Source organism: Thalassophryne amazonica, chromosome 12, assembly GCF_902500255.1.
Source record: "Thalassophryne amazonica chromosome 12, fThaAma1.1, whole genome shotgun sequence".
NCBI lineage: Eukaryota > Metazoa > Chordata > Actinopteri > Batrachoidiformes > Batrachoididae > Thalassophryne > Thalassophryne amazonica.
Window position 1 is genome coordinate 80,639,663 of NC_047114.1, and position 17,745 is coordinate 80,657,407.

At 41.6% G+C, this 17,745-nt stretch overlaps 1 protein-coding gene across 2 annotated transcripts in view; it reads right to left on the bottom strand.

Moving 5' to 3' along the window:
- Positions 1-359: 359 nt before the first annotated feature.
- The window catches only part of emilin2a (elastin microfibril interfacer 2a), a 69,063-nt gene continuing 51,677 nt past the window's right edge, over positions 360-17,745 (bottom strand). For both annotated transcript variants that reach the window (XM_034183605.1, XM_034183604.1), the window contains 5 exons: positions 12,103-12,399; positions 8,074-8,127; positions 3,303-3,362; positions 3,023-3,163; positions 360-2,884 (listed from right to left, as the gene is read on the bottom strand). In XM_034183605.1, coding sequence (XP_034039496.1) covers positions 2,547-2,884; positions 3,023-3,163; positions 3,303-3,362; positions 8,074-8,127; positions 12,103-12,399 — 890 coding nt within the window. In that variant the 3' untranslated portion in view covers positions 360-2,546. The remainder of the gene's footprint in view (positions 2,885-3,022; positions 3,164-3,302; positions 3,363-8,073; positions 8,128-12,102; positions 12,400-17,745) is intronic.

The window sequence follows — 17,745 nt, forward strand, 5'->3', positions numbered from 1 at the left end:
TGGAACTGTCGATTTATGCGACCAGATGTGCAATTTGACAGAACACCGGCCTGCTAGCTGTTAGCTGAGAGCAAGAGAAAGTTGCTGAAATGGGTGAATTTAAGCTACCATACAAAAGTATTGATGTGGATTCTGATGCAGAATTACTGTTTCACATTTGATCAAATGATGGATTACTCCGCACCCTGACCGCTATTGGAGCGACACTGCCTCAACTCGAAGGTAAGCCTCACCGACCGAATTACCTACAGAAAAATAAACCATGCAAATGATGGAATTGGATTAGAATGGGAAGAACCCCCGTGTGTCTGATTTGCGGATGTTCATGCTGTTATACACGGTTGCAAAATGAGTTTTACCGGCTCCGCTAACGTGTAGCCGGTGAAACGTATATTTACAACCGTATAAGAGCATGAATGTCTGCAAAGCATTAAACACAGGGTTATTCCCTAAATGATGTACCTGAAGTCAAAAACTTATTCAGTGACTCTGAAACATTAATGTACCCATCCCCTAAACTGGCTGTAAAAGGTACTTGCATTAGTTATTTCTTATGCCCAATGATTTATGAAGATGGAGGCATTATGTAAACAAAAGGTTGTAATTCCTAAATGGTTAATACAAAGGAATTAAAGTTAATGGTTTACATTACATGTACATATTTCAACTCAATGGCAAAAAAAAAAAAAGCGCTAGAAATTCACTGTCCAAATACTTATGGATCTGACTATATACTCTGTGGTTCTTATCAGTTTTGTATAGTTCACTAATGAACTAGAGGTGAATTTTTTGGGGTGTTAACACCTTTTTCATGGAGTGGCTTAAACTGGGCATTCATTACCCATTCATTGTCTAAAGTTGGCTTGGCGTTTTGCTGCACACTTTGATATGTGGCTTCTTTAGTCATCCATCGTGTCTGGTGTCATTAAGACACAAATATGATTTAATCTTTCATGTTTTATTTCCTATTCAGCAATATTCCACTGATAGTTGTTTTTAAAAAATAAAATTAATTTTGTTAATTTATCAACATCTTAAAACATTCACACTAGATACAAAAAGGTAAAATGATAATTATATTGGAAATACTGCTTCTTGCATTCATGTATCTTTGGCAAATAATTAACAAAAGATGATGTATAATTGTAGAAAACTGTGCCCACAAACTCATTGCATTGATTTGCTACATTAACTTGAATTTACACTTTCAAAACCTGCTATGGACAAATTCACTTTTTTATGCAACCTTACTCAGATTGTTGGCAATCCAGTCTACATTTGCTCCACTGACCTTTGGCAATAGCATTGTATGGAAGAAATCTTATTTTAAAATTTACTGCTGAAACATAAATGCACAAATATTTTTGGGACACTAAATGAGCTCACTCTGTTTTTCAGAATCTTAAAATTGCATAGTGCATTTACTCGCAGTGATGTCCAAAAAAGCCTTCATGAAGTGTATGCTGTTTTTCCTGAGTCCACTAGATGGCAGTTCTTTACAAAATGTTCAATGCAAATTGAAATGCACTGGGTGTGGGGCCTTTATTTGAAAAGAATAATGGACTCAGAAAAATGTCAAGTCTTTCATGAAGCCTTATTTAGCCAGTTTCTAACACACTGTAGTTTGTCAGGTCTCGGAGCATGTGCTCATACCTAGCTTTGCCACATCCATCCCATCATTTGTGTCCAAAGAGTACTTTAAAGGTAGTATGCTGTCAGTGGTCAACATTTTGGGTGTGAAGACAGGCTGCTTTGGTTGCTAAGCAGCAGGTAACAGACTGAATCCTAAAGGAAACCTTCTGGAGAAGTGCAACTCCAGTAATGCAAATTCCTAGAGCTTTTCCACCTCCATCTGTTGCACCCCACTCAGGTCACTTTTTCATCCTGCTTCAATAAAATTGCTCTTGTTAAGGTGATGCTCTAGTTTTTGTTTTTTATGCTGCTCCATGGTTGCTCTCATTCTGCTCCAATGCCCTGCTGGGTGCCATTTCATTACTATAGCAACCAATGTGTATAAGACTGCAAAATGAGGATTGGTGCACTAACACACAGATCGGATCTGGTCACTTGAGATACATATACACACACATTCAGTGAACTCAGATAAAGCAATAACTCTGATTTGAACTGGTAATCTGAACAAAGCCTAACTAGAGCCAATGTTAAGTGGTGAAGGTTGCTACAAATCAGCCCCTTAGGAAAACAAATACACTGAGCTGCCTCAGATGATGTACCATTAAAATACCAGTGATTTAACAAGTACACTGCTGTTATTTCGATGCTATTCTGAGCATATGGTGGACTTGTACCTCCTGATACAGCTGCCTCAATAAGTCATTCAATGCTTCATAAAGCAGTTGTCCAAGGTGAGTGAAGCACTCAAAGGTTTGATTGCCAACAACAGTTTAAGATGACCACAGTTGTTTAAAAAAAAGAATTGTCCTTTAAGTCTTCAAAATGACACAGCAGGTAAAATTACTGCATAAAGACAAATCTTCAGCTGGGAATACACTTGCTCTTGTCAGTACTGTCCAGCTAATCACCAGCTATCTTTTAAAGGCTTGCGGCGTGTAAAGGAAAATGGCGCTGAAGGTCGAGAGAACCTCCCTCGCGTCCGCTGTGGCTAGCTGTCCTCCGGTCCTCACCAGACCAACGCGGTCTCCTTTCCTCAGGGGCAAGATCACACTGAAAGACACAGAACCTCCGCAGCCGCAGCTCCCCGGAGCCGAACCACCAAGCTGAGCGGCCCCATTCCCGCCTGAGCTCTGCAGCCTCTGGACGCTGCGGTTGGAAACGGAGAGGACTGCCTCGACATGTTCACCTGGCTTTGCTGTCAACAGTCCTGAAAGAAGGAATCTACCATCCAGTGGGACAGTAAAGATCCCTTCACCAAGGAGAAAGGGTCAGATTTAGTGACATGGTTGGTTGTTTTTCCACAAAATACGAGCACGACTGAAGAACCCGTTCTTACAAGCATCACTCAACAAATTCATCCATATCATGTATTTAAACAGTAGCTTACCTGTGTGGGGATTGTAGTGTCCACCATCATTAACCAGAACTCTGTTGAAGCGGATGATGCCAAAGTCTCCAGAGAATGGCTGCTGGGTGAATCCGGCAGAGAAGGAGAAGGGATCTGCAAAGGCGCTGTGGTCTACTGAAACTAGACCACGTGTCCCAGGTCAGATTTCATAGAGATTCAATTTTACAGAAAAATGCCACACGTGTCATCACTGTTTTCCTGGAAAATTGGCAATTAACAAAACCTTTAAAGAAGTTAACTCTGGAGAAGGTCAGTTTACCTGGTGGTTCGACTGGAGTTTGATGCATCAGGTTCCATGGTACCTTTGCTGCTACAGGAGCTACAAAGTAAAGATCCAGCATTAAGTGCACAACCTGAATACAGGCAACAAGCAGAGTGCATGAAATTCTGCATATGTGTGTTCATGCATGCTTTCATTCTGAGGAACCACTCAGAATACAGTCTTACTTCTCTTACAGAGTACAGTCTTAAATTTGGTAGCAAATTGGAAGATATCATTTCTGAAGTTTCCACTGCAACACTTTGACAGAAACTTAAGTGTTGATGTGGTGACAAACATAAACAACAAAATTCTTAGTAACTACAGAGGGTAGAGAGCAAAGTTTTGACACTAATTGACCAAACCCAGAATTTCCATTTAATTTAAACATTAAAAAAAATTGACTGGAAAGTTCAGGAATGACCTTTAACTTCAATCAAATGACTCCTCACTGTAGCTCAGTAACCAGGGTCTAGAAAGCACATCTGGCTCTTAAATAATGTTTGAACCCCAAAGTCAAAAGTTGACCTATTTTAGCAGTTTACTGAAAAAAAATTACTGGAAATGGATATTTGAACTCCAACTCAGATCAAATTACCCCTCTTTGTACATATGTTAGGGCCCCTTCACATTTAACACAATTGAAGTCGACTACCGCACGAAGGAGGAATTGCAGGCCATTCGTGAAAAATCAGAGCTGCCTCCAATGCCTCGTACACGTGTCACTATACCGATTCGCGCACACCAGCGGCTGAAAGACAGACAGTGCCCTGTGAGAGCCCATTTGGTCCCTCTCGCGGCAGGTGGCGGCCAAATTCCAGGTGACACACAAGAACATCTAACACCGCTCATCTGACACTTAGAAAATGTGTGGCCATTCACGCTGTTAGCATGAAAACAGTCAGTAGACAATCACTTTCAAGCTGGCAGTGAAATTTGTCCAAGTGCCTCCATGAGTGTGGCTTTGCAAAAAGCCACACACATGTGGTGCATGTGTCTCGCATGTGTGCGTGTTTGTTGCCCCCCCAAGTCCCCACCGTAACACGTGGCATATGTGTGTTTCATGCCCGCTCCCCCCTACACATGTGGCGTGGAGGGGGAGCACACTTGCATAAAATGCTTATATGTATGTACAGACACATGCGCACAAACAGCATGGTGAGGCGCCTCCCAGCTGCTGACCAGGGACACAAATGGCGGCTCAGTGCACAGGATGTGTCACAGTACAAACACAGAGGCCACAGCCAGGACATGTGTATTAATAAGTACTATACTACCTACATACACAATTACATAACAAATAACAAAAGAAATTATCACATAACAGAGAGTGACACGTTGGTGTGTGCACTGAACTGACAGGGGGCGTGTCCGCCGACACCTGCAGCTGTTAAGACCTCTGGTTCTGGACGTCCTAGGTGGGGAACACGTACTGTGTTTGGATGGACATGACCTAACGACTGTCCACTGTGACATGTGCGTGTCTGCTTGCTGTCCTCACATGGACATACATAAAAACATTTTTCACTGTTGCAAGGTGCTGCAGCGAGCGAGCGCACGCCACGCACATTGACAGGCTGCCCCAGGTGAAACGGACCATCAGATCACAGCACGCAGCGGGCGATCTGAATGTCACGTCACCCATGTGAGCTCTGTTCCACATGATGTGGTGTCAGTCCTGTGGCGCGCCGTCCACAGGACACGCGTGTTGGGCCGGAAACGCTCACAGGGACGGCTGGACACTGGACATGATAAGAGTGCACTGCTTCATTCATGTCATTTCATGACTGTACGTCTGTGACCATGGGTCACCTACAGAGGAACAGACGGTTCATACTTGTATTGTTCGCTAGATAAGAGGGATTTCAGGCATTTTCCGCACCTTTTATACAGTGGCTTGCAAAAGTATTCATACCCCCTGGTATTTCATGCCTTTTTAATTTGTTTATGGCATTTCAAATACAAAATGTACATCAGGCTTCTCACTATAAAAATTTCTAAAATTATCTTCCTTAGACTCAAACCCAAAGCAAATCTCTACAACTTGATATAAATTAATTAATAATATAAAAGCCAAGATGATGGTTTGCATAAGTAATCAGCCCTTTTAGTATAATACCTGTGAATAATAGTTTAATTGGCAGTTTTCTTCAGACAAGTCAGGGGATGGATACATGAACATTTCCAAGTCACTGAATATGTCTTGGACTTCATTTACATCAGTTATAAAGAAATACAAACACTGTGGCACTCTATGGTAAATCTGTGTGGAGTAGACAGTTCTCAAAAACTGAGTAACTGTGCAAGAAGGAGAACAGTGAGGAAAGCCATCAAGACACCCAGACAACCCAGAAGAAGTTACAGGCTTCTGTGGCTGTGATTGGAGAAATTGTGCATAGTGCATGTTTTGCATTTTGTATCCCCAGTTATACAGCTTCATGATAAGTGGTACAGAGGAGGATTTTATTAAAAAGAAGACCTGAAAGTTCAGCTACAATTTGCCAGAAGGTGCATCTGAGATGAGATGCATGCATAGATTTAATGTTCTGGTGAAAGAAAAATTACTCCACACAGATTTACCAGAGAGTGCCATATTATTATTATTATTATTATTATTATTTACTCCTGATGACAACGTGCAAAAGGGAAATTGTTTTGTATTTTGGCAATAAACTGACACCAAAATCAACATGACACAACCAGTTGAAAAATCTACCCGGGGTCCAGTTTGTGACGTGCGTATTGGGGTCATGAATTACAGGAAAAATGCCTGATTCAGTGCTGCATTCAAGGTACCAAAGAAAATGTGACACCATTATTTTTCCAAAGTGTTTCATAACACGGTGGTATTTCTAACTAATTTGTGTAAGTGCAGTTGGTCTTCATCTATGCCAGAGGTAACTTTTCTTCATCGTCATGATGAAATGTAACATTTGCCCAGCAGCTCCAACAAAATCCTTCTCGTGTGCGCCTGCAGACGGGTTAATCCTTCCGCTGCGCACAGCCCACCCACACCTTCTCAAACACATCTACTTTCCCCCTCACACTCCATAAATTATTCACATCTTCTCCACTTTTTACACACATGTATGAGAACAGTGGCACGAGAAGGTCTGGGCACCACCGGGCTTTCACACATTCATTTTTTTATGACATAAAAACAAAATAAAAATATGCCTTTTAAACCCACAATGGAACAAAATTGCAAACATGTTAATTAATCAAAATATCAAAATAAATGCATGTGTAGAAATTCTTTCATATAACACACAGTCATCACTTTTACAGCTGGAGACAAGTCCGCAGATGGATACATGAACATTTTCACATGGCTGAATGTGACTCTATGTCAGGGGTTTTCAAAGTGTGGGAGAGTGACCCCCCCACTCAGAGAACAAATGAATAGCTGCCCCCCCCCCCCCCCCCCCCCCCCCCCACACACACACAATTTCAAGTGTGTTTCATTTTATTCTTTTACACGTTAAAGACATTTTAAATATATTTATGTGTTTTTAAGGAACTGTCTACGCATTTACATTTTACAGCCTTTGTAAACATTTTAAACATATTTTTAAAGAACTTTCTGTTCTTTCACACATTTTACACCCTTTTCAAACATTTTAAACATGTTTCTAAAAAACTTTCTATTCTTCTATTTTACCTTTTGTCATACTTTAAACATCATTTTTTTTAACATTTAAACATGTTTTTAAACGTCTTTGACATAACTAACACATTTTAATATAAATAATATTAACTCTGTCTTCTCACTGGTAGATTTACGCACTAAAAATTTATCCATTTTGCTTCTGGCATGTTAGCTAGCAATGTTTTCTTTTTCCTTTTATCCCCTTCTTTTTTTTTTGTTAACAGTGTTTACCTTTTTTTTTTTTTTGCACTCCCCCCCGAAGAACTCTGCCGGGGCACACCCCACAGTTTGAAAACCACTGCTGTATGTCATTGTGTTAAGTGTCTGCAATAGGCTGTTCTCAAAAAAACTGACTGATTGTGCAAGAAGGAGACTAGTGAGGGGAGCCACCAAGACATCATGGCAACTCTGGGAATTATCTGTTTCTCTGGGTGTGATTGGAGAAACTATGCATTGTGCAACTTTTGTCTGTTGCATCTCCAGTTACACAGCTTCATGGTGAAGTGGAACAAAGGATTTCAGCTACATTTTACTGGAAAGCACACGGGCGACTTGAGCCTAGATTTGAGCTGTTTTATTGAAACAAAATCCTTCTCTGTTCTGCTCTACCATGAAGCTGTATAACTGGTGCCCCAAAAGACAAATGCTGCACAACACACAATTTCTCAAATGACAGTCACAGATACCTGTAACTCCTTCAGAGTTGCCATCCATGTCTTGGTGGCCTCCTCCAGAAAGGTTTACCATACAGCGCCATACTATCTGTACTTTTTAATGCTTTATGTAAATTAAGTCTTATTCACTGATTTGGAAATGTGCATGTATCCATCCCCTGAGTTTTCTAAAGAAAACAGGGTGTAAAAGTGATGATTTGGCTGTTATCCTAAAGGAAGACCATACTGATGCACTCCATTATGTTGGCTTTGATATCTTTTTATTTAATTTATGTCACATTATAGAGATATGTTTCACTATGCATTTAAAATGCATCATTTTACAAACAAACAAACAAACAAAAAATCAAATGTAGAAAAATAGTAAAATGTGTAAAAAAACAGTGGTACTAAAACCTTCTCATGCCAATGTAATGGTTGTAGATGTGTGCAGATTAATTTGCAGTACCGTGATGGTTGGCTGATCGAGGCTTGAAAGACACGGGCTGCACAGGAGGATAGCCTGCAAATAATCAAATCATGAATGCATCATCCATTAATAATTTGTATGCATTCATCAGATGATAACATTGTGGGGCTATAAATGAAAACAGAGGGTTAACCACAAGAATCTGATTCCTCAGATTCAAAAAGTGAGATTCGTACATGCAGCTGCAGTGCTTTGCAAAAATCTTAGGCATTGTAGTGTTTGTGTGTACAGTGTAGCTCTATAGTTATAATGGTTTCTGACTTGTTGAAGTGGGGTTTCATATCCAATTTTCAGTTTCAAGTATTTTAGTTGTGTTTAAAGATGAATTTTTATTGAATATTTTTGAGTTTTATTATTTCAATTTTGTAATGTACTATGTGTGGTTTTATGTACAGTTTGTTCACGTTAACAAAATGAATTATGAATAATTATGAATTATGAATATGCATTTTTTAAATGTTTTTTCTTTATCAAAATGTCAGTAAAACACCAGAATTAAAAATTGCAAATGCCAATTTAATCAAACATTGCAGGGAATCTGATCTATTTTATGAAAGAATGTGGCAGGTCTATTTAGAGCAAGTAAATCCTTTTTATTTTGTAGGTTTGCAGCTCAAAGCAAGATCTGACAAATATAACAAACCCAAGAATCAGTGACTGTTCAATTGATCAGTATGTAAAACAATGGATAAGTTACCCAAAAGAACTCTGTTTTTAAGGTAAAGCATAGTCACTAGGGTTGGGTATTGAGAACTGGTTCTTTTCGGGTATCGTTAAGAAATGATTCGATCCACCGACATAAATAGCCTTTTTGCTTAAAGAGTCCCTTATCGGTCCTTCAGAGCGGCTGTTGTTTTTGAGGGTGTTTGTCAGGAAAATGTTCATTTCTCTACGTTGATTACAGACCCTGTAATCAACTGCTTCTGCAGCGTGACTCTACTTTGAAGAATGAACCAATGAAGTGATGCTTTGATCCGCTGGCTCGTTGGTTCTTTGATTCGCTGCTCTTCAGAAGCGGCAAGTCTGCTTCTTAACCCCTCTCAAAGCCATTAAAATATGTCAATCGTGAGTCACTTTTGTATGGATTAAAGTCACAGAGTCCGGTCGTAATTAATAACTTCAAAACAAATTGCTGCTTTAAATCAAATAACACCTCTTTCCAAACGCTGTAATACAAACAATAAACTACAATCAACTAAAACATGTTTTTTCCTCCCAAAATGAGACGTCCTGCGTTCTTTATGAATTACATCCTGACGTGCAGCACAGCCAGCTGCAAGAGCTCAGCTCAGATGTATGGAAAGACATTCACGCCAATAATGTCTAAAAGGAAATGCTTTCGACAAACACTACAGATTTTGTTTATTTCTATTTATGTCCAGGGATCAAGGATCCACCATGTAGAGTTTATTATGTCCAGAGTTTAAAGGTCCATCCATTCATCCATTTTCTTACGCTTTATCCGGAGTCGGGTGACGGGGGCAGCAGCTCAAGCAAAGCCGCCCAGACCTCCCGATCCACACACACCTCCCCCAGCTCCTCCGGGGGAACCCCAAGGTGTTCCCAAGCCAGCCGAGAGATGTAGTCCCTCCAGCGTGTCCTGGGTCTTCCCCGGGGCCTCCTCCCAGTAGGACGTGGCCGGAACACCTCTCCAGCGAGGCGTCCAGGGGGCATCCGGAAAAGATGCCCGAGCCACCTCAACTGACTCCTTTCGACGTGGAGGAGCAGCGGCTCGACTCCGAGCTCCTTCCGAGTGACCGAGCTCCTCACCCTATCTCTAAGGGAGCGCCCAGCCACCCTGCGGAGGAAACACATCTCGGCCGCTTGTACTCGCAATCTCGTTCTTTCGGTCATGAGCCAAATCTCATGACCATAGGTGAGGATCGGAACATAGATCGATCGGTAAATCGAGAGCTTTGCCCCCCTACTCAGCTCTCTCTTCACCACGATGGTCCGATACAGCGACCGCATCACTGCAGATGCTGCATCGATCCGTCTATCGATCTCACGCTCCATCCGTCCCTCACTAGTGAACAAGACCCCGAGATACTTAAACTCCTCCTCTTGAGGCAAGGACACTCCACCGACCTGAAGAGGGCAAAGCACCTTTTTCCGGTCGAGAACCATGGCCTCGGATTTGGAGGTGCTGATTTTTATCCCGGACGCTTCACACTCGGCTGCAAACCACCCCAGTGCACGCTGAAGGTCCTGATTTGACGAAGCCAACAGAACCACATCATCCGCAAACAGCAGAGACGAGATTCTGTGGTTCCCAAGCCAGACCCCCTCTACACCCTGGCTGCGCCTAGAAATTCTGTCCATAAAAATAATGAACAGAACCGGTGACAAAGGGCAGCCCTGGCGGAGGCCAATGTGCACTGGAAACATGTTTGACTTACTACCGGCAATGCGAACCAAGCTCCTGCTGCGGTCGTACAGGGACCAGATAGCCCTTAGCAAAGGACCCCGGACCCCGTACTCCCGGAGCACTCCCCACAGGGTGCCCCGAGATACACGGTCGAACACCTTCTCCAGATCCACAAAACACATGTGGACTGGTTGGGCAAACTCCCATGAACCCTCGAGCACCCAATGGAGCGTGTAGAGCTGGTCCAGTGTGTCGCGACCAGGACGAAAACCACACTGCTCCTCCTGAATCCGAGGTTCGACTATCATTCGAATTCTCCTCTCCAGTACTCTGGAATAGACCTTATGGGGAGGCTGAGGAGTGTGATCCCCCTATAGTTGGAACACACCCTCCGGTCCCCCTTCTTAAACAGAGGGACCACCACCCCGGTCTGCCAATCCAGAGGCACTGTCCCCGATCGCCAAGCGATGTTGCAGAGGCATGTCAGCCAAGACAGCCCCAAAACATCCAGAGACTTAAGGTACTCAGGACGGATTTCATCCACCCCAAGGAGCCTTGCCACCGAGGAGCTTTCTAACCACCTCGGTGACTTCGGCCTGGGTAATGGATGAGTCCGCCTCTGAGTCCCCAGTCTCTGCTTCCTCTTCGGAAGACGTGATGATGGGATTGAGGAGATCCTCGAAGTAGTAGGCGAGTTTAAAGATCCAGTGTCCAATTTCATATTTATTTACTTTAAGACTCAATAAGTTGTCAAAAGTTGTTGACATAGAAAACCTGTAATGCCTAGTTTTAGTACACAGAAAATTCACAAGAGGTATCGATAAGGGAAATGATAAGGAATCGGATCGATAAGCGGAATCGATAATGGTACTGATATTGATAAAATCTTATCAATACCCATCCCTAATAGTCACACTATGCTATTTAATTTGTTTAGTCTTTTTTAAGTTTTACATTGTAGACTGGACATTATTTTATCTTTCAAAGCATTTTGGGAGATCTTTATTATTATGTTTTATTTAAATCCTGCCTATGATTTTTTTTTTCACAGTACCTTATGGAGCAAATTTAGAATTCGGCATTCAAACACAAGCTGTCTGCATGTATCAAATTTAATTTAGTGCTGTCACTCTGCACAGTCCTCATCATGATAAAATGCAGATTTATGCTGTTTGCACATGGTAATGTGCAAAGGTTTTACAAGTAATAGTAGTAGAACAGCTGCTGCATATTTGATATTTACAGGTGAATATGAGAGTGAAATGAATAATGAAATAAAATGTCAGCACTTTTCACCTTGAAAAATACAAGTTTTAGGTCATGACCTGCAATTTTTTTCAGAAAACAATGTATTTAATCCGTTTTTTCCTAATTATTATTGAACTACGCAGAACACCAACAGAGATTTTTCTTTCTGATGTTTCAATACTTTCTTTAATGAAATCAAGTTGTTGGTGGTGGGTGTCTCATAGTTGAATTCTGCAGAAAAAAAATGAGCCATTAATATATTATTATTATTATTATTATTATTATAAACATACTGAATACCAATCACTGCATTTCTATCCAATGTCTTGGATGCCTGAAGCGTTTGTACACTTTTGTATGTCAGAGTGCATTAAATCACAACACATTCTCACCTGGTGCTCCAGCAAACCCTTTGACGGTTGTGGAAGAAGGGTCCTCTGAGCCCCTCCGTACTGTCACCTTACGCACGTAGCCTGGTGGTCCCGCCTCGCCGGTCTCCACCACTGGCCTTTGGGGCAGTAGCGGCTGCTGAGGGCTGGAGGGGTGATGGTGTGTGGTGTGTTGTCTGGGGTTGGAGGGCAGCTGTGGAATGATGAGGGGGATGTGGATTTGAGGGATATGAGTTATTCTGGGTCTCATCTGAGTCGATTCCGGAATAGAACCAGGCCTCTCTGGTCTTAAGGCCATTCCTTGGAGAGGGGACAAAAAGAAATACAATGGAAAGAGATGGTATGAATTTCCTGAAGGCCACCTCACTGCATGGACATTATCAGCCTCTTCAAGGAGGTTGTGGTTGTCACTTGTTTGTCAGCAGGATATCTCTAAAGGACATGAATGGATTTCAATGAAATCTGGTGGAGATGTATGCCTTGACTACCTCTGGTGGAGAGGACGAGACTAACCTGGCACTGGCATATGACGCCTCCTATCAGAAGTATTCAAGAACTGAGACTAGGGATTCTGCACCACAATGGACCATTTGTACCTTTTAATAACTGACTCTCTTGTTTTTTCCTTCATATTTTGTTAAAACATTGCAACTGTTAAAGCCCCTTTCACATCAGGCCAACATAGAGTTGTATAATGTAGCGTACTGACTACGCCGGCGAAAATCCTTTTAGGTTTTTTTTTTTTAAATCGGTGCATACCTGCATTGCTAGATTTTATTCATCCCGCTGGACTCTGCTGAACTTTGCTGGCAGTGAAGCTTCAAAACCACGGAAGAAGAAGGGGCAGGCCACCCTTCTCCCCCTGCGTGCAACTTACGCAGCCATTCCTGTGTACTAGATATGCAGCACAATGCAGCTCTATGCAGGCCCAGTGTGAAAGGGGCTTTAGAATCACCCAAACAGTAGGCCACCCCTCTGAGTCTGGTCTGCTTGAGGTTTCTTCCTCAAAAACATCAGAGGGAGTTTTTCCTTACCGCCGTCGCCTGTGTGCTTTCTCAAGATGGTTGGTAGGGTTAGGCCTTACCCGTGTGAAGTGCTTGAGGCAGTTTTGTTGTGATTTGGTGCAATATAAATTAACTGAATGGACTTAAGAAAGACTTGAGTAAAGTTAAGTGCAGATGTGGATCTCTGGCCGCATTTTGTTTTTGATGATCCTGATTCATTTGATTGTGATCCTGTATATGATTTCTGATCTATAGTTTTTTTTAATTTATTTTTTTGTGTAATCAGGATTGTTGATTAGTTCAGCAGTCAGGATCAAAGGTCAGGATCTGATACATAATCCTGATTGCTTGATGCTGATTTCAAGGGTTCAAAGCATCCAACAATTGGGATCAAAGCTCTGTGATTAGGATCAAAGAGTAGAGACAAGAAACAAAGATGAGAACCTGGTTTTAGGACTCAAAGTAATAAGGACCAAAGATCAGAACTAGGAAAAAAGGTGAACAATCAAGATCGAAGTTGAGTGTTCAGGACCCCATGCGCTTCTCTCCATACATTTACTTTGATCCAGTTTCAGACAATGATCTTGAAGTGGTGGACAAATGTATTTTCAGATAGGGGTGGCACATTAGAGTGTAATAAAGACTGGAATTTAGCCCGGGGACTTGGCACAAGTATATACTCTCTGCGTGCCTTTGTTAAGGGCCCCTTCACACATAGTACGAATGTGGCTGAATTGCGCACAAAGCAGGAATCGTATGCAATACGTTGTAAAGTCGGAGCTGCCTCCAAAGCCTTGTACACCTGTTGCTACAACTATTTGTGCACACCAGCGGCTGAAAGACAGAGTGTGCCCTGTGAGAGCCCATTCAATCCCTCTCGTGGCAGGTGTCAAATTCCAGGTGACACGCACAAACATCTAACACACTTAAAAAATGTGTGGCCATTCACGCTGTTAGCATGACAGCAGTCAGCAGACAATCACTGTCAAGCTGTGAAAAATTGTCTACATGCCTCCACGAGTGTGGAGTTTCAAAACAGTAATGCACATGTGGCGTGCCAGAGTGTCGGCTCCTCCTGCAATACATGTACCGTGCGTGTGAATTGTGCGTGTTGCTCCCCCTCCCCCATCCACAACACATGTGGCAGATGTGTTGTGGATGGGGGGATAACTAATTAGCACTAAAAATAACTAAAAAGAAATGATCATATAACACAGAAACACAGTGAGATGTTGGTGTGTGCACTGAACTGAAAGGGGGTGTTTCCACCGACAGCCGTAGCTGTGAGATCTCTGGTTCTGGACATCATGGTTGTGAACACGTACTGTGTTTGGATGGACATGAACTTACAACTGTCCACTGTGATGCGCATGTGACTGCTTGCTGTCCTCATGTGAACATACATAAAAGCATATATCACTGTTGCGACGGTCTGTAGCGATGGGCTGTGTTGCGCAAGCGAGCACACAGCGCGCACATTGACAGGCTGTCCCAGGTGAAATGGACTGTCAGATCATAACACAGAGCGGGTGATCTGAATGTCATGTCACTCACGTGAGCTCTGTTCCATATGACGCGGTGTCTGTCCTGCGGTGCGCCGTGGGCTGGACACGCCAGGCTAGTAGATGTGGACATGATAAGAGCGCATGAACTGTTTCATTCATGTTATTTCATGATTGTACGTCGGTGACCACACAGACAGAGGAACAGATGGTTCATACTTGTATTGTTCGCTCCATAAGAAGGATTCAATAAAATGCAGTGTTGTTTTTATAGTGTGTGGTTTTATTTTTTTGTTAAATACTTCTAGCTCCTTTTTGATTTCAGGCATTTTTCTGCACCTTTTGTAGGACAGTGATAGTAGTGCAGTGGTAAAGTTTCTGGCTGGCAATCAGAGCTTTTGTAAATTGCAGGTTCGAATCCCGTGGTTGGCATGTATTTTTTTTCACAGCAGCTGCACAGTGGAAACATTCACGCCTGCCCGACCACGTCTCCCTCCCGATGTCAGCTCAATGTTTTCGTGGTTCACTCATACAAGCTGTTTCGCTATGATTCGTCCTGATTTGTACTTATTCGTGCTATGTGTGAAGAGGCCCTAACACTCGGTGCTTGTGTTGATGACACTTCTCATTATAATTATATGACAGATATATAAAAAATGCATTTACTTTCAGAATTTCACATTTACTAGTTACGCTTTTTGGGAGAGACATTAAAGTGAGAGCATCACTTTAACGTCCCTCCCAAACAGTCACTTCCTGCAGGTCTCACTGTGAAACATGTTGGAAATGTTTCCCAGGCTCTGAATGGAATCAAAGACTTTATGAACAGTTCCTGCCTTAAAGCTTCAGCCAAGAAAATGGTGTAATTATTGCATAAAGCAGCACCATCAGAACACACCTTCTCTTGTGAATTCACTCTCCGTGACACGCAGGAGATTCTGATGACACACGAGTTTAAATCTGCAGTGAACCTTCCAACCAGTAACAATCATTAGCTTTTGTGAAAAAAAACCAAACAAACAAAAACTACGTGGGTGGTTGACGAGAGCATCAGACAATGAGCAACCGCCCACCTGGCTGCTTGCTCGCGGCCCCCTGAGAGGACAGACTTCATCTGGGCCTCTGATGGGGCTGTAGACATAACAAATAAATACAGCTCCACCTCCTCACAGCCACAGTGGATTATTTAAGCTACAGTGTTGTTTCATGGTTCACATATTTGTCACACTTGCACCATATCAAGAACCTAATTATTTTATTTGGGTATAAAGTTAAAACCATCCAAAGATCTGTGCTGATCTATGACCTGGAAATCTGTATGAACTGCCTGAACTACCAGGTGATGTAGGTGCCACACCATTTTATTATAAACTATATAACCATAACCATATGACCATATTTATGGTCATAACTATATGACCATAAATAAACCTCAAACATAACAATAACACACCTCTGACTATAAATAAACCTCAAACATAACCACAGCACAACCCTGACCATAAATAAACCCAGTGGTGGGCACAGATAACCAAAAAATTAACTTCGATAACAGATAATCAGATAACTGAAAAGTTATCTTCAATAAAGATAAAACAATAAACCACCCAAAAATGTATCGGAAGTTACAGATAACCAATAACAGATAAATTCCAATATTATCTCTGGCACATTTACAACTACTAGTAAAACAAATTTAATAGCTTCTAATAATATTAAAAATAACAACAGACCAAAACAATAAGACCACACTTTTTTCTTTCAACAGTCTGCCCCTGCTGGAAGCTCTCGTTTACTACAGCACTCCAAGCACAGAGGCACCCTGAGAACAGCCGTAAAGCCAGCTCTCTATCAATGACAAAGTTCCGGTCATGCAGAGGTCTTGAAAAATAAAGTCATATTGAGTTATGGTGTTGATTTATAAATAACATTAATACCGATAGAATAACTCCATTAATGTCAATTCTGTCATTTGTACAAAGTTAAAATGTAACATTTATCTTTTAATGTTGAATAATGCACTAATTCTGACATTTTGTAACAAAGAGACAGATCGCAAAGGATTCTGGGTAAACGTGCCTCTGCTAAACACTGATTGGTTCAGTCATTCATTATGTAAACCAACACGTTATTGTGACGTCTGTCGTGTGTTGGTGTTTAAATGTGCTTTTGTAAAATATTCCATTTTTTAATTTGTAAAAACAGGCATTTTTATGGAGCCCTGGAAGTGTCATCGCAAAATGTTTTGCATGTGCAGAGAATGTGCGCATGTTTGCACACATTCTCTCCACATTCTCTTTTTACAACATTCATTTGATGTTGTAAAACGTGCTTTACAGTGTGCGAGATGATTTTTCATGCAGGGATTTTTTGGACCAAGTTTCAGGTTAATTGTGCGTCCTGCATCGTGTAGTGTTCATGGAGTATCAAGTTGCGGTCAACATCTGACGACCACCTCCTGATCGCCGATCGTATGGTCGAATGAGAAACAAACCTGTTTGATATATTATTGTGGTCGGCCGTCGTGAGGTTATCCTGCTGCTGAAAGCTACAAGCAGCATCCAACCGTTCGCACTGTGCCTGTGCAAACACTGCAGAGCTGTCTTGTAATAATGTTATTATTATTATTATTATTATTATTATTATTTTGCAGTTGTTTTGTTTTTAAACTTCATTTGTAAAAAAAAAAAGCCATTTGCAAAGCAAAAAAGTTGATTTGACAATCATCTGACATAACCGGGGTCAAAATAAATAGAACACTGCCATCTACTGGTTCCCAGACACTGCCATGAACACTACTGGCCAGTAGATGCTAGATGGCAGTAGAGGCCTTCAAAACAAATTCTAGATAATCCCTGTCTGCTCACATTTAAAATGCGTGGAATTTAACAAACGCAATTAAAAAAATCAACGTCTATAAACGCAGAGAATATATTCAAGAGAGTGTCAGGCACTAGAGTTTAATGCTGTTGTCCGTGGAGCCTGAACAGAGTGTCTGAAATGCATTTGTCCTGTCGTGACGTACTGAGATTACATCATCCTACCCAAAATGCACTGCGGGGCAGAGCATGTGCTCACAAATCCTTAAAAATTAGCACATTACTTTAAAACTAAAACATATATCTGATATTTTATGAAAC